At 41.3% G+C, this 23,564-nt stretch overlaps 1 protein-coding gene across 2 annotated transcripts; it reads left to right on the top strand.

Moving 5' to 3' along the window:
- The first annotated feature begins 9,356 nt into the window (after positions 1 to 9,356).
- On the top strand, positions 9,357 to 11,216 carry rgs16 (regulator of G protein signaling 16). 2 transcript variants are annotated; one of them, XM_047587254.1, is made up of 5 exons: positions 9,357 to 9,490; positions 9,743 to 9,826; positions 9,928 to 9,989; positions 10,150 to 10,316; positions 10,421 to 11,216. In XM_047587254.1, exons 1-5 carry the CDS (start codon positions 9,447 to 9,449, stop codon positions 10,625 to 10,627), a joined length of 564 nt encoding a protein of 187 aa, XP_047443210.1. In that variant the 5' UTR covers positions 9,357 to 9,446; the 3' UTR covers positions 10,628 to 11,216. The 2 variants fall into 2 exon arrangements, with proteins under 2 accessions (XP_047443210.1, XP_047443211.1); XM_047587255.1 differs by having other exon boundaries at positions 9,389 to 9,538.
- Positions 11,217 to 23,564: the final 12,348 nt, after the last annotated feature.

A 23,564-nucleotide genomic window follows, 5' to 3' on the forward strand; every position in this document is an offset into this window, starting at 1 on the left:
GTGCCAGAGTAGAGAAAGTCCTCAGCTCTAACTATGAGCTTTGTCTAAAGTCTGAAGCCTGACCTTAAAAGTAGAGAGAAAGTGTCTGTTTCCTGAACTCAAACTTGGAACTGGTTCCACAGGAGAGAAGCCTGATGATTTGAAACTCTAGGAACCACAAGCAGACCTGCACTTTGAGCTTGTGTGATCTCGTAGTGATCTGTTGGGACGATATGGTTCTATGAGGTCTTTCAGATATGATGGAGCTAGGCCTTTCAGGGCCGTGTATGTAAGGAGGAGGATTTTAAATTCAGTTCTACATTTTAAAGGGAGCCAGTGAAGAGAAGATAAAACTGATATGATCTCTCTTGTTGATTCCTGTCAGTGCTCATAGCTGCAGCTTTTGAATCAATTGGAGGCGTTTTAAAGAGCTATTTGGAACCAGACAATGATCTGTCCTGGATGACACAATTGCATGATTTTTTTATTTATTTATTTATTCTCTGGTCTCTTGGTTTACGTGATGGTCATGATTTTCAGGTAAAGGACCTTCAATACCTCTGATCCCCTCCTCCATCTGATAATACCCAGGTCACTCAAGTTATTACCATAGCTCTCTACACAAAGAGTGTGTTACCACATTACTTCAAAAACAATGGTTATGTTAGGTAAAGATATCCTAAGCTGGAAAAAGCTTGTAGAGTTTCTGGAGTGATGAACAAACTTGTTTCATCTTGTTTTTGTTTTTGTTTTTCATGGATATACCATGACCTGGATAACTGGTTGCAGACACGCTGTCAAGATGATATAGTTTTTCTGTGGGTGTCTGATAGTAGTAACAGAGATACTGATTCAATTCCCGAGTTGCCGTGGTAACCATTTATCACTGATGAGATTTTCTCTCCTTGACCTACTTTTTATGCTCATTTCAAGATGTCGGCGTCAGAAGAAAATATGCCTTCTAACAAACTGCCATCAGGGTGTAATTTGCCATGATATAACTAACTATTAGCACGTACGGGTGGTCCGTCTGTCCCCGGCGGCTCTTTGTTCAAAGCGGCGGTGGAAGTAGGGTAATCAGAGACCTCATCTGATTTGTCATTTTCACTTTGGCAACAATGCTACTTGGGAGAGGAGCGTAACAGCATCCCCTGACGAGAGGATGAGCCCAACCTTGCCGTCGCATCTCGGCAACAGAAGGAAGGGAACTGTGAAAGGAGCACGCTGAGCTGGAGATGAGCTTTTTTGTTCATGACAGCTGAGCCCAAACGAAACCCTGCGAGGACAACGCCTCGCCCAGGATGGACACGAGGACAAAGGACTTCCAGTCTTAGGTAGTGTGAGGTAAACAGACTTACCGAGGAGTTACCTCAGCCCTAGCCGAGGTCAGTGAGCGTCCTAGACTGACCTGAGCCACGGTTCTGTCCCACCAGAGGTGATGAAGCAAACTCAACACCAGATGTGACCTTTCAGATAAAACTCACTCATACAGGTAAATGTCACCTCCGGGTTTATCAGGACCGCCCCTGCTCCACGTCCTCACTGGTGACATTCTAATTTGATACAAGGCAGATAGATTTTGCTTATTTTCACAGAATATAATATCCTTTGTCAACGTTGCAGAGCAGATTTGGTACAGTCCCACGAGACACTCAGTATAAAACAGTAGTAAAAGGAGAATGCATAATTCAATTTAGTTCAATCCAAAGAACTTTATTTTTTTCCTTTTCGAACTTCATTTGTGACAGAGCATCTGTGTGTATACTGTACATACGCAGCAACACACAAACACATGTCAGAAGTAGCAGATAAAAGAACCTGATAAAAATAAAAGCACAGTTGAGTTTGAATCAGTAAAAAAACTAAAAAAATATATAGGATTAAGAAATATTGGATCATCCTTGTGAAAAGTGCAATAAAAGTATAAAAATTATTTATATATAAACGTAAATGTATGCACATTCTTACTGTTTACTTAGTATCTATATATATATATAGTTGGTATAGGTGATAATCCGGGTGCATAATTTCGTTCCATCTCATGCTTCTGTATGGTTGCAAATGACAAATAAAGATCCTTGACTATAAATAGTAAGGAGCAGCTTTCTTGGATGTTTTTGTTCAGGGGTCACACACCAGCGCAGTGGTTGTGGAGCATGTGCGCACACGTTGTCCAGTTAAAGTCCAATTAAGGCGTATACATGCTGGAGAAAATCAGTTTCCAATCACATTATCTGGGTGTTTTAATCGGATAAGGAGAACTTCAATTTTAGTCGAGGTAACATGTTTACATGCACCTAAGTTGTCTAGTTAAAGTCGGATCAAGGCCATAATTAATTTTTTTTTTCTCATGCATGTAAACGTACTAAGTGTTTGGTTGGAAGGTGAGTTTGTGATCAATAGTTGTCCAGAGGTATTTGAATGACTCAGCTCTGTCTAATTGATTGTTGCTGACTGACGAGTGGAAACGATGGGGGGTCTTTGTGAAAGTCCACAACCAATTCCTTTATTTTTGAGGAACTGAGCTCAAGGCAGTTCTGCCTGCACCACTCTGCAAAACTGTCCATCTCACCCTGTGAGTCTCCCTGGGGGGATGGTGGTGTCAGTGATCACAGTGTCATCAATCTAAATCTAAGTCACAATTGAGTGAAGTATGATATAAATACGAGTATAAATAGGAACAATAGAAATGTGGGTGTAATAGAATATATGGCTATGTAATATAAGGTTACATGTGCGTTATTATGTGCAATCAGCCTGTATAGATATAGGTTATTTACATAGCAGCAGGGTGGTTGTTGATTTAGAGCAGCCACAGCTCCAGGGAAGCAACTGTTGTTCGGTCTGGTCATGTGGGTGCGGAGGGCTTCGTAACGTCTGTCTGGTGGCAGCAGTTCAAACAGGAGACGGCACCGATGTACAGGGTTCTTAGAGACTGAGTTACTCTGAAGTGCCATCCTGTCCGCTGCAGTGTGTTAAGATGCTCTCTTTGTAAATGCAAGGAAACACAATAATAAGAGTGTACGCAACGCATGTAATCAATGTGCAATTTTTGTTTATTTATTCAGGAAATGGTACAGAATGGATCTGTGTGGAGAACATTTCAAAGCATGATTTAAGGGCACAGGCGTGAGTCACAGAATTTGACTCATTAATGGTTTCTTGTCTTTTATCACGAGTAAAAGTTTTGTTTGCAACGATGCGAGGGGGAAATGACCAGGAGCCTTTTCATGCCACGTAACCAAAACACAAGATGCAACATACTGTTAAACACAGAGCTACTCAAAGCGTTAACTAGGAGACGAGTAATTAACAAAGGAAGATCTTCCACTTAGGAGCCAGCAGACAGAAACAATTACAGAAGAGATCCTCGCCTTACTAGCTAAATATTTTTAGCTCTAAATGCTCTTCTTTAGGTCATGAAGAGGTCAACCTAACCTTAGATACATCACAAATCTCTTCTGTGGGATAAGACAACAAATAAATAATTTACTTGTAAAGCCAAACACTTTCTAAGCCGAAAACTAGGCAAAACAGCTCCAGGGAGTTCTAAGAAAACCCTCTGTTCAGCGTATGAGTGTCGACCACCGCTCTCCTAGCGACAACATCCTAATCTAACATCCAGATAAATAACCCCATTGACTTACACCGTAGACTGTGTGTCATTTGTAAGAAAGCAAATCAGTCCAAGGGCATCGGCGTTATGAACGAACAACGGCGGTCTCTGTTGTTCAGATCTCAGATCTGGGAGTACAGTTCACCAGAAGAGTTTCTCAGAAGTCATATGTTAAAGCCTCATCTGTGCTTGACTGGGAAGTTCACCACCCGTAAGTTTTTTTTGGGAACTGCTCGGCTCGTTGTGGTGATGGATATGTGACTAACTGTGCGCTGTTGGCTCTGATTGGTTGGAGGAACAATCAGAACAACAATCTCAAACAACAATCAAGCGTAACATTATGACCACCTTCCTGATATCCTGCACGTCTCCCTCGTGCTTCAAAAAACTGTTGTGACTCATGAGAGAATGGATGTCGGCCTTCTGAACGTGTCCCGTGGTGTCTGGTAACAGAACATTGTTAGTGGGGGGGCCTTTGGGTCCTATGGGTTGAGGGGAGGGGCCTCTGTGAATCATTCCACAGATACTGGATCAGTTTGGGATCTAGTGAATTTGAAGGCCAGGTCGACACCTTGTGATGTTTTTTTGTAGTTATTCCTGAACTGTTTTTTGTGTGTGTCTGTGTCAGGCTGCTTCCCGCATCAAAGAGTGTCATTGCTATGGGGTGGGGAGGCCTGGCTGGTTTAGGTTGGTGATTCATGTCTAAGTAACATCCACATGAATGAATACCAGGTCCACAAGTTTCTTACTAGAACATTGAATTGTCACAAGATGGTTTAAACGTCACTTCTCCTGTCAGTGGTTTTAATGTTGTGGCTGATTTGTGTATATATGGACCGTTCAGATGCAGGCAAAGCCACGGTATGTTCCTTTTTTATTTTTACAACAGTATAACAGCATTGGAGTTCTTGCTAAGATGCTGCATTACAATCAGCCAGCCCCAAGGACACCAACGGCCCTGGCTTCCAGGAAACCCCTCTGCTCGCCAGCATTATTATACAGACTTCTGTCACCTTCGCTGTTTCGTTCTCTCATTTCCGGCCCTGTCATAGGGGCTGACAGGAGTGTGCTGACATCACAGTGTGAGTGTGCGAGTGGGTGGCTGGATCCCCCCCGGGGGCCTCCTTGGGCAAACCTTTGTTCTCAGATGGCAATGAACGGCGCAATTAAATCCTCCCCGGCGCAGTGGATGTGGACAGGTTAGGTAATCCCTGTGTAGCCGTCCACTCTGTATTAGCTGCCTTAACCTAATCAGCGTGAATGGCCTTGGTACACTCTGAGCTTCCTCGCTAAAATGTTTGTATATCAGAGTCAGCGTGTCCTTTGCACCACTCTTGAGTGCTTTCTAGCCAGGGGATATTCTTAGTTGGAACTAAAGTGTCTCACGGGTAATTTGTAATTCCTGGTATTGTCAATGAATGCCAAAAGGAATTATAGCAGTGTATTGGTGGTTAAGGTCTGGGAAAACTCAAAAAAAAAAAAAAAAAAAAAAATTAACATTAGGGGACTGGAAATCTTCTACTAACTTTAATCAATATTTTTTTTTCCCCTAACCACATTACTCTACTCACCACTGACCGTTACTCATGTAGCTGCAAAAGGTCACTTGTAAGGGGGAAACGCATACAAAGCTTTAAAACAAATGGCGAGAGTTCTCATTTTTTGTGGGGAATTTACATCACTTTATCTCCTCAACATCATTTTATCACCGAAACTAATATTGCCTGTGTAGCCAAAGCCTCATATGATGGAACATACAATCTCACGGCTCCAGTGCGCCAATAGACAGATCAGTCTGAGAGCAAAAAGCTGTTTGAGAAAATGATTTTTATTAGTTAAATGTTTTACCACCTCGCCAGTGTTTCAACAAGCTTGTGCACAAGCAGCACTCTCAGTACTTTTTGGGAGCTACCGGCACAAATATGGTGCATTTGTCAAATGCCACGTACGCCTGTCCGTTATGTAAAATTATGCGTCTGCAGACGAGGTTGAGCTGGGGAGGGTTGGAAAGAAAGTCTGACTCATTGGAGACGTTTACACAGACACTATAGGAATAATGACCCAACCAGAATTAAAAAAGCAGACTAGCCTAGTGAGAAGGAATCTGGATAATCCATTCAATAGGAATATATAAGCTCTTAATAACTGTGTTAATGTTTGAATCTGAATACATTCCTTCTGTGCATGTTTGCTCCACCTGGGTAATCATGGGGTGGCGTGATGAGTTTCCAGGATGGGCAGTAAATCGAGTTGATCAGGCAGGACTTTGAAAAGGTGTCGTGTTTCGTTTATATTTTGGGTCCGTCTGGGTCGACCTCGTCTGTTGAATGAGGGGACGCAGATTTGGTAGTGTACATGTAGCGTCTGTGCAAAACGAGTGCACAGACGTAGGTATATGATGTACGTAGCTGGAAGTTCATGATGGCGTCCCTCAAACACACCAGTCAGAAGCACTTTCTTTAATTCTTGCTGGTGTTTTGGGACACGTTGAAGTATTTCACATCTTACGAGCTTGTTTTATTTAGCGTCTGTGTGAAGAGTTGTGTTCTCTGAGTTGAATCTCTGATCAAACAAAGTCATTGTTGGTTTTACCCGTTAACCCTTTAAAATGTTACTGTAACACAGCTTTAAAAGTGTGGCTGCACACGAGGAAGTTGTGCCTTTGTCTAGGAGACCATTGTGTCATCTCAAGGGTATAACTAACTTCGTTTTTACCAACAAGTTCCCCCAAAGAACTCTCTCTTCCTGGGTCTCCACAGTCGCTTGCGTCGCTTTCCAACCATTGATTGTCTATACTATGGACAAACCCATCACCATCGAAAATAAAGCCCGAAGTGGGTGGAGCCTGCGGTCGCCATGTTGGATGAGCTTTACTCCTTTTGGAGCCTCTAGTGGCCACTTGATGAACTGCAGGTTTTTGCACTTCCACTTGGGCTTCATCGTTCAGACCTGGTTGTCGCTTGTCCCCAACCTGCTGCCGACAGCAGCTGTGCATCATCATTATCATAATGGCAACTTCCCAATGTTCAGCCACACTTCGAAATGTATCCATTGGTGAGTTACGATAATTCAAATATCGCAAACTTTTTAGGTCTTAAAGCATGTAAAGGAGAATATTTCACATCTCTTTTAAATAATGTAAATGTAACAGCATAATATGTATATGCAGAATAAAAATGCACGATTAAAAGTTGTATTAAACTTAAGTGTCAAGTCAGGTTTTATTGGAAGTGGCGTCTGTGTATGGTGTGCATTTACTTCTGATTCTATTTCTTGTACATTTGTACATATGCAAATCTTCCATTTAGTTTATGTTTTGGCTTATACAATTCTGTTTACTTTTTGATTCATGTTTAACTGTGTTATAGTTGCACAACTGAGCTACTGTGACCAAGCAATTTCCCTTGTGGATCAATGAAGTCTAATCTAAATCTAAATCTGTGATTCTTAACTGCTTCTTAAGACTCGAAGAACAATCTTATATCACCATTTCGTGTTTGACAATGATCTTATTTCTTATTCGGGGCAAAGTGAAGTTTCCGTTAAGGGAGCACATTTTATTTGTCACACAGCCCCGTTGGTCCTCATTTCCTTGAAACACTCACGGCTATAACCTTGCGTAACTAGTGCAATACAATGTTTCCTCTGTCGTTAAGGAAAGAGTGGCTGAGGGTCTCTTTATGATGGATGTCAGCATTGGTTCTAGTCAAATGCACAAATACAAAAACTGTGAGCGTGATTTCTACTGCAACTAAACTTCCACTTACTAACCAACTAACTACAGAGCAGTGACATGTTGGCCACTGCCACTCTTCAGCCACATATTGTCTTAGATATTATCCACCGTCCATGTTAATTCTAAATTATATGATAAACAAACACCAGATAAGCAACTTGCAGCTCGCCATATGGGAGGCGGCCTCTCTCCAGCTTTATTGTTGACCCTCGGTAGCTGATTGTAGATCCACCTTCTTACAGTAATAGAGCCAATGCTGCTTTGTCTTCCCATCATTTTCTGGAATAATCACCTTTATCAAGCCCATAAAGACTGTTAAGTGTGTTTGTGTTTACCTCTCTGGGACAGACAACACGAGGATAAAACACTGATGAAGTACAGGTGATTTCCAGGTCAGATTAAGAGGAGGCTCTGTGATGTTCCCGCCTGGCACGAGATTGTGTTTAATATTACTGCACATTTAAATCAGAAAATTCAAGCTAACAGTGGAGAGTTTGTTTAATGTGTATCATATTAGCAGGTACCAGCAGGTAATAAGCTTGTGTTGAAGTCATGTTCATTCATAGCATCTACTGTGTTGAGCTTTACAGCTTCACCAGCGTTGAACTCGGGGACTAACGTGACGGAGGCCGTGATTTTCTTTAGCTCCTTTTGGCATATTTATTGAAACTAAAAACAAATAAAAACAACTCCAATGTTTCAAGGTTAGTCATGGAGCGAGAAGGATGAGCGCTGAACTTCACGCGCGCAGTGAAATAAACGGGGCGTGGCCTAAACAAAAAATGTGATGACACAGCGTAACGGCGTGACTCACTGTGGTGGAAATAAAATACTGCACCTCAGTGAACGGCAATACAATTAACGTCACATCACAACAACCGAGTACACTGAATAAAAGAATGTCTCTTAACATACTGAATCATTTTTATTACGCTGCATTTTCTAGAACATTTTTAATTAGAAGTAGATCAAGTCATGCAGTAACTAAGATGAGCTCACAGTTTTCTGGTAGCCTTGTCCAGCCTCGAGTTAAGTTTTTTGTTGCGGTTTTATTCTCTAACTGTAATTTTTTAAGACGAAGATTTGTGATCACGGTGAATGAAATTACGGTTTCATTTATTTTGACATATTTTTTCATATTTAAACATATTTAAACTGCTATGTCTGTAATGTCAATAGACGCGCGACCAGGTACCATAATAATTATAATCTGTGCGCAACATTTATTTATTTTTTTCTCATTCATAAAAAGTTAAAATTGAGGACACGTCATCCAAGACGGGGACTTTCCCCAGAAATCAGGAACGTTTGGTCACCCTAAAATAACAAAAACAAAACAACAACAACAACACAATAGCAGCGCGACTGATAATTGTAGTATGCGCAACATTTATTCTCATTCATAAAAAGCTACAATTAGCTTTAGCCTGGGGACAGGTCATCCAAAATGGGGAGTGTCCCCAGAAATGGGGGGTGTCTGAAACCGGTATATATTAAAAATTCATATCATAACGGTAATGAATACCGGTATTCTGTATGAACCGGCATTCCGCACAGCCCTACTTAATATCACACACAACATTTATTTTTCACCCGGGAAACCTTGACTGGGGCCAGGTCCGTGTTTAACATTTAACATTTAAACACCACAGATAAAAAATTATATCAAATGTCTGCGACGGGACTACGAGAAACCTGGAGTGTGTGCGTGAAAGCGTTCAAGGGAATAAAATCTGCCACCCCTATGCATGTGTTTACTTAATTCTAAATCTAATAAACTGCGGTGTATTTTCCACTCACATGTGAATGTCAATAAGCTGTTTTGTTTTCATCCTTCCCTTTAGTGTCTGTAGTTCAGGGACATTGTGTTACATATCCGAGGCTTGTTTCATTTGTCAGTAATTTCCCAGTCTTGTCCTTGCGCTCTCTCTTTCTCTCCCTGCTCTCTGATTGGCTGGGAGGCCTGATGACACCTCGGAGGCAGAGGAGGCAGGGCTATAAAAGCTCTGACACAGTTCAGGGAGAGACAGTCTCGCTCCCTACTGAGCTCGCACTAACGGATATTTAACCACCAACTGACCGCATCTCAACCTCCACCATCTCCGACCCGCTGCTATGTGTAAAGGACTAGCATCGCTGCCTACCTGCTGCCTGGAAAGGTACACGGAGCTTCATGCAAACACTCCCCCGTAACAGCAGATGTTTAGGTGATTTGGCTTGTGTGATGTAGAGAGAAGTCAGCTCTGCTATGTGCGTTGTTCTGCATCTGTTAACCTTGGAGAAACTAGTAGACAAGCCGGTTTTACCTAATGTGGACTCATGTTGATGCTGAATTTTCCTGCACGTAAAAGTAAAAGTGTAATCTTGTGAAAAATGAATCTAACCTGTTTTTTTTCTAATTCTTCTTTTAGGGCTAAGGAGCTGAAAGCAAGGCTGGGAAGCATTTTGCAAAAATCCAGCTGGAGCCTATCTTGTTGCAAAATAGGAAAGAATAAGTAAGCATCACACATACTATATGTGTATTACTGCAGTGCATTTATACATTTGTTATATAAGATGTTAACGTGAAATCTAACTGAGCTTCTTCTGTGTTCAGGCCAACCCTGGAGGAATGTCTCAAGTGGAAAGAGTCCTTTGAAAAACTCCTGTCCAGCAAATGTAAGCCCTTTTTTATTATATATTTTTTGCACATAAAAAAAAAACTGCATGCAGTTCCAGTAAAGTACACACACGCACACACTCACATTTACTGTAACCATGCTCCCCCTGTGAATCAATTATGCACAATAAGTAATCAAATTTCCTCTCATTTCCTCAGATGGACTGTGTGCCTTCACGACCTTCCTGGTGTCTGAGTTCAGCGAGGAGAACATTGCGTTCTACTTCGCCTGTGAGGATTACAGATGCACCAAGAGTCCGGCCAAGCTACCTGCCAAAGCTCAGAAAATCTACAACGAATTCATCGGCAGCGAGGCTCCCCGAGAGGTAAATCAGAAACACTAGATCTCATCACTACCAGCTTCTACAAGTCAGGCAAAGCAAACTCAGACTAACATGTTGTTTGCCCCTTTTTTTTCTCCTTTCTTTAGATTAATATTGACCATGAAACCCGTGACATCACCAGAGCCAACATGCAGGCTCCCTCGCTCTCTTGTTTCGACCTGGCCCAGCACAAGATCTACATGCTCATGGCCAAAGACTGCTACCCCCGCTTCCTCCGCTCCACAGCCTACAGCGACCTAGTGTGCCAAGCCAAGACAAGCGCCAAGCAGGCCCAGCAGGAGAAGAAGGCGTGAAATCACTCCGGCACCCTTTGAGGGATTGTTAGCGATTGCCTTAAGATTTGAGACGGCAGGAAAAAAAAGAAAAGAAACGGCGTTAGGTGTTGCATCCTGAAGCGACCGCCAACGCTGCTGCAGACGCAGAGGTCGGCATGGGAGAAACGTCAGATGGGCACGTTTTGTAGATGCCATCTCCTTGGAAGATGAGAAAGGAAGAAATGGAGGAAATGTGGACTGTAGTGTCACTGGAGGAGGAGTTTGCTCAGAAAAGTCAAGGGAATGTTTCACAGACTGACTGACAATCAGATTGGAGAGAAGCAGATGTGGAAAATGCACTTTTCTTTGCCATTAGGCAAAATGTTGTGCTTGTGATGTGCAATGTGACCCTATGTCTTTGTCTTACACTGTTTGTGAACAGGCATGTGGGTACTTTTAAGAATTTGTATTTATTTGTCTATAATATATTTCTTTTTTTTTCATTGCCAAACAATGATGAAAACCATGTGCAATTGTCTTTATAATATTTAAAATATTTATATCACTGTCTTTTCTATGTAACGGCAAATAAATTATTTGAAAAATAAAATGTGGAGTGAAGCTCAAACGTGTTGTCTTCATTAAATTAATATATGATTTCAGGGTTTTATCTACGGGATATGACATGAGGAACTTGGCACATATTTATATGCGCCACAGTAGCACGAAACAAACAAAGCGTGTCACATCATTGCACCTTATTTACGCTGGTGACATATGAAGCATCAAATGCAGGCAAACATACAACCAGATGAAGTTTGCAGGTAGTCGTGTAAATACCCAGAGGCTGCATGCTTACTCATGCGTACCATCTGATACAGAAAAGACAATGGTGTATTTGCTCTCTGTTATGAGGCATTTTGCAGACAACGTAGAACTGTTATTCACCTTGGAAACTGCTGTCCTCTGTCATAAAGAACTTGGACAGTTGGCTTTCTAGCAAGCAGGAAGCGCATGAAGTGATGTGACAGCATTAACGTAATAGGACGAGCTATAAAACTGTATTATTACCTTCGACACTGTTTGCACCGGCCGTCATCATCAGGTAATAAATGACACAGAGGCGGCTACCACGCCGGAGCATGGCCACTGCTGCTTGCTTAACCAAACAAGTGAGGAACACATCACAGAGGGATAACGCCAAAGCGTAAGAAGCCTGTCGTTAGGTAATAATGACATTGATTACAGTCAAGATGCTGGTTATATAATTTGTTCTCATTAACATGTTAAACATTGCCATTCTGATTGCTCTAGCGGAGTCAATCTCACTGCCAGGCAGAACGCTGACTATGGCCGAGTGTCTAGTTTGTGTATTCAGATGTCATCAGTGCAGAGTGGAGCCATTATTAGGTGGACAACAGCTGGTCCACAGGCCTGGTCCATATGCACATCTCACAATGCTGCCTCCTTCTCCATAGTAACGCTTTGACTTTTCTTTTTTATCTCTTTTTATCTAAGCATGGCAGTGACCATCTGCAGCGATGCTTTTGGTTGTGGTAAGTGTTGGCGTGTTGTGTGAGTGCTGGTTTTAAGAGGAAAAGCTTCGAGTTCTCGCATCTGAACCATCTGAGATTCGGATGACGCCCCCGCAGCAAGAAGGAGCTGGTGAAGTTTGAGCCAAGTGGGGGCTGGAGGATAGAAATATGAACACTGGGGAATATTAAAGTTGCTTCATGGCAGCATCTAAACCTTTATCATCTGGTGAAACTGTGTGCAAGATACAACATTTATATTAACTGCCATATATGTGGATGCATTACTGTAAAAGTGACGTGGTGGGAAACATTTAACATTCACTGTGCATTTTGCTCTATAGACCCCTTACCAGTTTGGAAACAGTGTGACTTTTTTTGAGGGGCGGGGCTTAACTGGAGGCAAAACATCTCAAACCTTACAGCCTGTAAATGCCAGTTAGCATATTTCAATTTCGAGGCCGTGAGTGTTATTTTAAAAAGTTGAGTCTGACTGATGGGACTATATTCACCGACCCCTACACTCTCACTCACTGGATGGACAATTTGACCAAAGTCCAAAAAAGACCAAAGACCAAACTACGTAACTTAAGCCATGCACCTTTTTTTTTAACGTAAGGATTCAGTTAAGTCCAGAATTATTGGATTCTCTGATAAAACAGAAACACAGCTACATTATCATAACACTGGCAATGAACAATATGGTGTTATTTTAAGTGTGATTTTCTTTCATTGTAGCTTACACTGTCTTTAGCCACTTAAGCTACATAAAAATAACCAGAAACTATTTTTTTCCACGCCTAAAAAGTAGCCTAGCCTAGGTTCACTAGGCCGCCTGCTAACTCGCTTTTCACGTTGGTAAGTGGTGGCCCTACATTTACAAATACGCCTAGAATTATGAGATTCTGGACTGGCATAACATAGGCAATAGACATATCACATTGAGTGAGTGAGAGAAGTAAGTGAGATTCACTTTCATTTCTGTGCTTTGTCTCTAGCCTACCACCTACATAAAAGAAAAAATAATTTCCATGGCCAAAAAGTTGCTTAGCCTCGAGCTAGCTTACTACTCATCCAAAAAATAAAAGTCTAATAATGAAATTAGAAAGCTGCCCCCTGACTTTCTGTTATTATTGATGAATGGTGTTTTTAAAAAGTCACATCCAAACCTTCAGGGCTTTAACATGAGCGTATTAACCCAGGCTTATTTTCTTATCCAGTCAGTGTACAAAGTGCTTTATAAATAGCCGCTAATGGTAAGGACGTTAGCTAATTTCATTCATTTTCATTTTATTATATTTACGAAGGGGTTGGGTTGCTTCATCCTACTCATTAAAAGTGAAAGCAGTCCAGTTTCCAGAGTCCTCTGGCTTCCTCCCGCAGTTCAAAAGACACGGTTGTCTGGTTAAATGGTGATTTTAAATCAGTCATAGGTGCGCACGTGAGTGTGCACGGGTGTTTGTCTTTCTGTGTTAGCCCTTTGATATACTGGAAACCTCACCACTCGCCCATTGACAGCTGGCAGAGGATAAGTGGTGACTGATAATGAATGAATGAATAGATTATACAGCATGTCGCAACAAACACCTGGTTCATTAGAGTAAAAACACAGAAAGGGTGCATTAGTTTCAGCAGTAGACCATAGCCTCCTCTATCACTGTGTCACCTTATTCTGCGATAGATGGAAACAAGCTGATAATTACTCTGCAAAACAACTGCTAGAGTGCTTTGCAGAAATCAAAGCATGGCTGGGCATGGCAGTCTGACTTTTAACTGAAACCAAAAGGCTTCCGGTTCATTTCTGGATTCATTTTAAAATTCTTTTGTTTGTTTTTAAATGTGTTCATGGCCTCGCTCCACAGGCCGACTCACTCCTTCTTATTAAATCCGCTCTTAAAACTAATTTTCTCTCCTTGGCTTTTAACCCAGTTTGAGATTTTAGCTCTTATTTTTTTTATGGTTTGATTGTGTCATGATTTTATTTTTAGTCTTTTTATCTCTCCTGATGTATGCGTGCTTTATAAATATCAGTCAGTTGATAAATGTAATTCCTTGAGATCGGTGCTTTGAGATTAGTCAAGTATGATATTTCTGCGTACTTACTGCGTATGTTCATAAGAAATATTGGGGGTTGATGGGAAATAAAACCAGGGCCATCATCAGACCCCCCTTAGATGTTTTATAGTAACACAGTTGCTCCACTCTGGTGCAACCACCATAAAGTCATATCTCTGTCATTTTTGGCTTTAAAATGTTCCACATGGGGGTTCCAACCATCGCCCCAGTTCTGTGGAAGTGAATGAATCTCTTTCCAGAGCCACAGCCACAGACTTGACTGTAAAACATCATTCATTGGCGTCACTTTCCACTGAAGAGATTCTTCCAGTGAAAGAAATTTGTGTTGTGTTTTGTTTGTTGTGTGGACCCCTTCACGGCCAATGTCGCTGTGATGTCACGATGTCAACTGGAGGCAAAACAGAGCGAAGCTTGAGGCGAACACGTGTCACGCTCAAACATGAAAATGGCATCTTGCTGGGCCAAAACCAAAAAATCAAAAACACTAACTTGAGGTTTTATCACATACCAGCCACTGCCAGTCGTCGACAACTTTGATTTGGCTTTGGTGATTAAAAGAAAAGAATTGGAGTGAGACAATCATTTCAACATCAGTTAAGATTAATATGTAATGCATCATCAGTTTCAGCCTGAATAATATTATAGGTTAGACTAAATCATTATTTCGAAGATTCTTGTTACATGTTAATGCTAATGCTAACCGCTAGCTAGCTGTTTCGGGGTGTCCAACGAAAAGTTGCATTTACTACGTTCCCCTCCACAGTGGTTCCACTTACTTCTTGTAATATCCTTGTTGGAGAGGCTTCAGATGATAAAGACAGACCAGACTTCGTCCCCTCTGTGTCCTTTGGTCAAATCGTCCATCCAGTGAGTGAGAGTGTAGGGGTCGGTGAATATAGTCGCATCAGTCAGAGTCAACTTTTTAAAATAACACTCACGGTCTTGGGGAGTGAGTGTATTAATATATTCTCTAAAATATGTGTTTTCCTCGTCCATTCTTGCCAAAACAGTCTGTAGAAATACCGCCGTTTACAGGCTACAGCATTTGAGTTTGCCTCTGGTTAAGCCTCGCCCCTCAAAAAACATTTACAAACCGTGAAAGGGTCTATAGTAACAAGTAGAACTACTTCACTACTGTACTGAAGTACTAATATGCTGTATCTGTACTCTACTGGGGTATTGTTTATTCTCCTACTTCCACTTTTACTTCTTCACTACATATTTTCGATGAGTTTAATACTTTTACTTTTACGATACATTTTTTTTATTAATGTGCTGCATCGTTACTCGGTAGATGAAGCTGGCTCATCGTCATTGTCTACCTTTCACTTTGAGACCAATTGAGCTTTGTTGGTTTGTTTCGAGATGGAAGAACCAACTGAAGGGACGAGACTTTTAAGTTGCTCTAATTACTTGTTTTGTTTTTACATAAGAAATACTTCTAGGTTGAATACTTGAGCACTTCCACTTAAGTGTTGTGCTTTAAGAACACTTCACTTTTTTCAGTCTGGGTCTCTAATACTTTATACAAGTCTGTTTCTTTTTTTTTTTCTCCCTGAATGGAAAACAGACCACTGGGCTTCTATTAGTCAGACTGGGTTAAACTGGCTGGATCTGGCATCCTAATCAATATTGAAATGTAATTTAAAAAAAACATGCTGTAAACTGAACCTCTCTAACAAGGATGACAAAACAGAATAGTCACCAGTGTGTTATCCACATGCTCTTGATGCTAAAAAGAATCCAGAGTGCATAATCCAATTTATTACAATTAGGCCCATGCATGACATCCATTGTGCTCCGAGAGGACCCAAAACTGAACTGAACTTTTTGCTACAGACTTCAGGCGCTTTTTATATTTGTGCTGTGCCATATACATATGTGTGGTACCATAAATGTACAAAACAAATGTAAGATTGAAATGTTACTAAAACTGACATCATCATGAGTCAAGACGTGATGTGCTGACATCTAGTGGTTTGATTGGATTATTACCGTCTCTTACTGGAAGAAAGGGGTTTTGCAGTTTGAACATTGGCTCCATACTTCCACTCCCCCCGTGCTGATCACAAGAGATGTCTTGTGTTCTGTCCCTCAGTTGGAGCTGATCCAGATTAATCAGAAGGATTATGTAAACAGAGGCAGGAGCTCTCGTCTTCTTCTTCCAGCCGCTGCAGCAGGAGCAGGAGTAACTTTAGATTTGATGGGCCTGGAGGTGTTTTCTATCTATACCTAGATTAGGATTCATTTTGATGCATTGGGGTTAGAGGGGAGACACCAGGTCCTATGGTCGCTTGTGAGCTAGCTTCTCTTCTTTTAGCTATATTGATCGGCCTAGTTTTGCTAACTGGGGCAACACTCCACTGGTGACCCCATTCACAACGGACTGAATCAGATTTCAGTTGCAAGTTTTCTCTAAACTGGTTTTAGATTTCAGTAGCCTGTAGCAAGTGAAGGGGGCTCTAACCGGCACTGGTCCAAGTAGATATTTACACTATATTTGTCAGTTCAAGTTACAGTCGGTGAGATTTTGGTTGTGCAAAATGAAAATCTGAATTTGAAAAGTCGCTTTTGGAAAACATGTGAAAGTAATATGCATGAAGTCCCAGCTTGTGCATGTGGAGCTTGTTTCCCCACATTATAGAAACGTCTTTTCTGGGTTTCATTGTCATCATTTCAGCGGCCCTGTTTCCAAAAAACACAAACAAATAAATACTTTCAACTTCTCAGATGAACTAACGGACCAGGCCAGACGCCTCAGGATACAACAAAACATCAAAAGATTACGGGAAAGCAATATGAATGTGTGAGGCATAAAATATGAATTCTTTTGAGTCATCATCCATGACTCATTTTGTGAACATCTGTGTACGGATTCCAAACTGAAAACTGTGTGGGAAAAATACGCAAATTTCCTCCAATACGTTTAACATTTAAGTTACAAGTAAGAAGAAAACTGACCTTCGTCTTATTTATGTGTCGTACTTCTAACTAAAATGTCTGAGAGGCATATTCTAGGGTTGAGAGGAAGAATATGGTTCAAGTGATTAAGGAAGTATTGTTTCTTACACTTTTTCATTATTTTATTTCACTTTGTTAAATAACACAACTGAACACACGAACGCACGCACACACGAAAATTTAAAAACACTGAGGTAGAGATAAAAATAACTGTATAAATTACAATTCTAATATTGTAATTAGAATTTAGTATCCAATTATATCAATTAAAAACCATACTGAAATGGTAAAAATAATTAAATAAGTTAAAATTAGCTAAAAGTCAGACTAACAAGATAAAATATAAAAAAAAAAAAAAATGGAAAAAAAAATGAGAACATAAATAAAATTCAATAAATAACCAGACTAAACGGCTTTGAGGGGAGGAGCCTTTGTGGAATTGTTACAATATTGTTATTTATCTCTCACTGTCAGTGGTTTTAATGTTGTGGCTGATCAGTGTATGTGTTTCAAGCCATGATTTTTTTTAAATCAGACATATTTTCCATTTAATAACATCCTCACAGCTAGAATGTAGATTATTCTCCTGGCACCAGGGGGCAGTATAAAGCAGCGAATCAATCTGAACTTTCACTCTTTGTTTATCTCTGTTCTTCTGACCTTAAGGAGGAGTAAAAAGTCCAGATGGTGGTGTGGAGATGATGAGGTGAAACCAGGTCTTGGCTGTTTACAACTTGAAGAAAATAATAACTAACCTTTGAGAAAATAATAATTAACTACTCAACTAGTGGCGTTCACATGGAAAATAAATAAATAAAAAAATAAACCGGAAGACATTTGCTCCACGCACCAAATGTCACCAACAGCCTGGATGTTAACAACACTCAAAAGCACACACTGTTTGTTCATCATAATTCTTGTCATGATCGTCGCATATGCTGACCCGCTGTGACCTGGGGATTAAAATAGGTGCTGCAATCACACAGTGTCCTGCATCTGTCTTTAAAGGATGCAGCAGCCCTCGGTGGCCATTAAGAGCGAATCTGGAGAAGATGACCCGATGTGCGCATTCCTCTGCGTCTCCCCGGGGACCAGACATGTGCTGTGCAGACGTACCTCAGTGTGGCCTGAACCTCCAGGGGTCTTTCCTTTTCCTCCCTAGGAACATCTCTCACATCACACACAGCTATGTTGTTACGTTCTGCATGATTTATGTATTTATTTATTTATTGATATTTATCCATATCAAACCATCTCTGATCAAATTGCATTACAACATCCAGCTGGAATAAGTTGCTGTAACTACCCCTCCCTCATAGAAATAATCGATCAATTCTTTTTGGAAAGAGCGGAAAAGACTAATTTGCACCGTTCAGTACGTTATTACAGTAAAGCACAAATCATGGAGCAGAAATGTGGAGGGAGGAGATAAGTCGATGAGTGGGTGAGAACAGAGAGAGGGTGGGGGGGATGGTGGGGGGATGCAACGGCAGTTTTAATTCTCCAAGCGTGGGAAATGTGCCGGTGCGGGTCCCTTGTGAGAAGCGAACGCTGCGCTATCTAGTGACTTCCAGTTCCTCTGGGTTCACATCCTCCGTCCTCTCAGGACTGAGCTCGGGCCTCTCAGACGGACCGAGAGCCCACGATGACTTTCGTTTCGACGTTTCGTTGTTCACAGAGGAGGAGCTGGTTCTGGCAGATGCTCCGTTGATTGATCTGCTCTTGCAGCCAAGGCTCTGGAGAGGGTCATAAATTTTAGATTTTTCCGAATCCTTTGGATTGAGTCTTCAAACATGACTGTGTAAGCAAGCAGTATAAACAGCATTAGAATCTGACTAAGCACTGAACTTCCACTAAGTGTATTTCTATTTGCTCTGAATGTATTTGGGCATCACGGCTTCTCAGGGAGAAGTTGTGCACGTTGGTTCACTGAATATTTTTTATAAAGTTGTAGAATCAGAAATATTTTAATCCCCAGGGAAAAGTTGGGTTTTTTACAGCTACTCCTACAAATCACAGTATAAACATAAAGAAAAGTATATATAAAAAGAAGGAAGAGGAATAATAATCTATACACTAAAATATGAGAAACTATATAAGCACTCGCTTGCCACTTCATTAGGTACACCTGTTCAATGGCTTGTTAACACAAATAGCTAATGAGCCAATCACGTGGCTGCAATTTAATGCATTTATTCATGTAGAGGAGATCAGGACAACTTGCTCAAGTTCAAACTGAGCTTCAGAATGAGGAAGAAAGGGGATTTAAGCTGAATGGTTGTTGGTGCCAGATGGGCTGGTCTGAGTATTTCAGAAACTGCTGATCTACTGGGATTTTCACACACAACCATCTCTAGGGTTTAACAGAGAATGGTCCTTAAAAGAGAAAATATCCAGTGAGAGGCAGTTGTTGATGTGAGAGGTCAGAGGAGAATGGTCAGACTGGTTGGAGATGATAGAAAGGTAACAGGAACTCAAATAACCACTGGTTCCAACCAAGGAATGAAGAATACCATCTCTGAACACACAACACATCCCACCTTGAAGAAGATGGGCTACAGCAGCAGAAGACCACACCGGGGGCCACTCCTGTCAGCTAAGAACAGGAAACTGAGACTACAGTTCACACAGACTCACCAACACTGGACAATAGAAGAAGGAAAAACGTTGCCTGGTCTGACGAGTCTCGATTTCAGCTGCTACATTCAGATGTCAGGGTCAGAATTTAAACAACATGAAAGCATGGATCCATCCTGCCTTGTATCAACGGTTCAGGCTGCTGGTGGTGGTGTAATCGTGGGGGGGTCATGGTTTAAATGCCACAGTCTACCTGAGTATTGTTGCTGACCATGTCCATCCCTTTATGACCACAGTGGACCATCTTCTGACGGCTACTTCCAGCAGGATAATGCACCATGTCACAAAGCTCATATCATCTCAAACTGGTTTCTGGAACATGACAATGAATTCACTGTACTCCAATGGCCTCCACAGTCACCACATCTCAATCCAATATTTCACCTATGGGATGTGGTGGAACGGGAGATTCTCATCATAGATGTGCGGCCGACAAATCTGTAGCAGCTGTGTGATGCTATCATGTCAATATGGACCAAAATCTCTGAGGGAACGTTTCCAACACCTTGTTGAAAGTATGACACAAAAAATTAAGGCAGTTCTGAAGGCAATCATATATTTACTGTACGATATTGGGCTATTCATTTCACATCCTCCATTCTGACGTTACAGTTATAAAGTCCAGCTTCAGCCCCACAACATCACCAGCCCAGGATGTGAGTTATTGTGTTCAACCTGCTTCCCTCCAACATCGACCAACACGGACTCACAGAAGATTCACAGCATCTTCCTGCTGATGTTGAAGGAGTTTAGCCATCTCAGAAAATCTGACTTCTTCAGAGTTCGTAGTCCAGTGTAAGATAAGACTCTAAAATATGCACAACGCTTGCCTTCAAATGGAACTCATCAGCTTGTGGTTATGACAGAGGAAGTAGGGCACAAGTAATGCTTAGCAATCTTGCCATCTTGTGACAATTCAGTGTTCTGCTGGGAAACCTTTGGACCTAACATTCATTTGGATGTTACTTAGACATGTAGCACCCACCACAAAAAAAAACTTTAGGAACAACTCAAAGAAACATGAAGAACAGCACAGGGTGTTGGTGTTGACCTGTCCTCCAAATTCACCAGATCCAAAACTGATCAAGTATCTGTGGTATGATCCTCAGAGGTCCCTCCCCTCAAAGACCCCCCACTAGCAACATTCTGTAGCCAGACCCCACAGGACACCCACAGACAGTCCATGTCCATTCTCTGATGAGTCACAACTGTTCTGGAGGCACAAGGGGGAGACCTGCAGAACGTTAGGGAGGTGGTTATAATGTTATGCCTCATTAAGCTGAAACTCATGCATGCATCATCATTGGGTCTGCTGTGTGTGGATGTCTACACGTCAAAGCACTAACCTACAAATGTCCCAAGTGGCCAAATAAAAACAAAAGAAAGATTAAAGAGGGAAGCCAAAGAAAAATAAAAAGCCTCCTTTTCTGTCCGTCACACATTCCTGTGAAAGAATGTCAGTAGATGAGGTAATTGAGCTTTCCTTGGATGGAACTGCAGCAGTCAGAGCACATTTTCTGTCTCACGTCAGCTATTGTTTTCATACTTTTCACCCAATTCAACCTTAACACGTTTTTGGAGCCGTTCACTGCGAACCCTGGAACGTTTTTACGCTTTAATCAGAGGCCATAAATTTATCTCTTTTTTTTTGGGTCATCACATCATGAACCCTTAAGCAACCACGAATGCCAGATCTTATCGCACATGCTTTACCAGAATCCTGATGCTGACAACTTCCTGTTAACAGACGCTTCGATAATTGAGAGCAGATGTTACAAGGTTCCCGACACATCTCATCTCACATAAAAGAAAAACACTCATTTGCTGAACTGTGAAAAGTGTTCTGTCATGTTTTCTGTTTTCTGGTTCAGCCCTTTGTTCTCTCCGCAGCCAAAGCCGACTTTCGCAATTAAAATTCGAAGCAGATCAGACGGCGACTAATTATATATGTGCGGATTTACAAAGTGGGATTAGACAGAGTTGATCCTGGTGAGGTTCAAATGAGGCCGGAACATTAGTCGTGATGAATTTCTTTTTGTTTGTTTTTTAGTATTTAGTTCAGAAGCATAGACTGATGTAGATAATGGATGGTTCAGAAACAAAAAAAGGTCAGCGTGTGATGCATAATCTGCAACAGCAAAGAGGAAAAGTGGATATAGGTTACTAGCGGAGACAGGTCAGTGTTTAAGATTATTTAACGTCCTTTACAGTGTTTTCTCTTTTTGGCTCGGCCGACTCATTAATTGCATCTAAAAGCCGTCCATCTGTTGATGTCCTGTTGGTGTTTCGCTCTGTACGAGTGGCTCTCCAAACTCTTCCACCGAGCATTTATCAGGTTTGGCAGGTTGTAGTTTTCCACTCCTTCCTAATTCAATCAGTTCTGTTTAAAATAGATTCATCCTCATTAGCTGTTCAGTTTGTCAGTTTATGTTTATTTATTTTATTTTAAACTAAATGCAATAACAACAGAGAGAAACAAAGTCACGCAATGTCACACAATGTACTTTTGCTCCTGTTTTGTTCCCGTTAAAAGGAACTTTTAATACTTCAGCATGTAGCCGAACTCTAGTATTTGTTGTTTGTGTGAATGTTGGTGTAGGTGGTCTGGGGTTGGCTCGGTCAACGAGTATCAAGGACTGTGGATTTCATGGAAATTTGCCTTTGTTTGTTTATTTCTCTACGTTATCTAACCTTTACCAAGACCTTTATATTTCCTTCCTCATTTGTGTTGCCCACAGTCTTTCTCTATGTTTAACCGTATTGTTAGGTTGTGTTTGGCGCTTTCCTGCTTTCTTTTACGTGACAATGCCCCCGTGTACAGAGCACGTCCACAAAGAAGCTGTTTACCGAGTTCGGGATGGAAGAACTTGACATGGCTGCACCACGTGCCTCATCTTAACCAGGTCTTTAAACTCATCGCCATTAAATGTAAAGAAAGGTGGATTAACCCTCGGTGACGTCAGCAGATTTGACGACAGTGCCTAACCCAAATAGAGGTGATACAAATATGGTTAGTATGGCCATATGAGGCCTGGAAAGACAGGGTTGCAGGGGGGACTAGAGCCGATCCCATGTCCATGGAGTATGCCCTGGACAGGTCTTCTGTCTGTTATAGGGTTAACACAGAAAGATGACCCGCTCAATTCCATTTGGGACAGACCACCATCGATCTCCTACGTGTCACTCAAGACCCTCACACCCTTAATTATGTAAAAAAAGCTGCATCGTTAGTTTGTAAAAAAAAGAGTTGACGCCATGATCGCTCCTTAAAAGTGAAGCCGAACCAGAGCTGTATATTAAAGAGAGTCTGTCCAACTAAGAAATGAACCGTCTGAGCTGTCCCTCTATTCTGATTGGTTCTGAGCTGGTCACGTGTTTCATGGGCGCCATGTTGGATACATCCAACCAATATTCACCCACAGAGAAGTGGCAATAACAGAGAATAATGTTGGATTAAAAGTTAAAGTATGGATCAGGAAAACACGGAGGAAACTCCACTATTTCCCCAGTGAACAAAAACAGAGAAAGTTATGAAGCAGAAGATTAAAAGGAAGAACTGGATGTCAGCTGATTTCTCTGTATTATGTGATGAGGTAAATGTCAATGTCTCTCTTTGACGTTAAAAATAAAGTCATACCATCATTAATGTTAACCTTGATCTCAAAAATACTACTTTACAAATTAAGTTTGAATTTAACCTAGCCTTACGCTAGCTAGCTAGTTATCTGGACTAAAGACTAAATAGCAGCTAGCATCATATATACTGTGAA

This window comes from Mugil cephalus, chromosome 6 (assembly GCF_022458985.1).
Source record: "Mugil cephalus isolate CIBA_MC_2020 chromosome 6, CIBA_Mcephalus_1.1, whole genome shotgun sequence".
Lineage (NCBI taxonomy): Eukaryota > Metazoa > Chordata > Actinopteri > Mugiliformes > Mugilidae > Mugil > Mugil cephalus.

Bases quoted from the DNA above. Each gene is read 5' to 3' on its own strand.
- rgs16 (XM_047587254.1), top strand. From the start codon at position 9,447: ATGTGTAAAGGACTAGCATCGCTGCCTACCTGCTGCCTGGAAAG. The intron at 9,491-9,742 runs GTACACGGAGCT...TTCTTCTTTTAG, and splicing joins CCTACCTGCTGCCTGGAAAG to GGCTAAGGAGCTGAAAGCAA. The intron at 10,317-10,420 runs GTAAATCAGAAA...TCCTTTCTTTAG, and splicing joins GCAGCGAGGCTCCCCGAGAG to ATTAATATTGACCATGAAAC.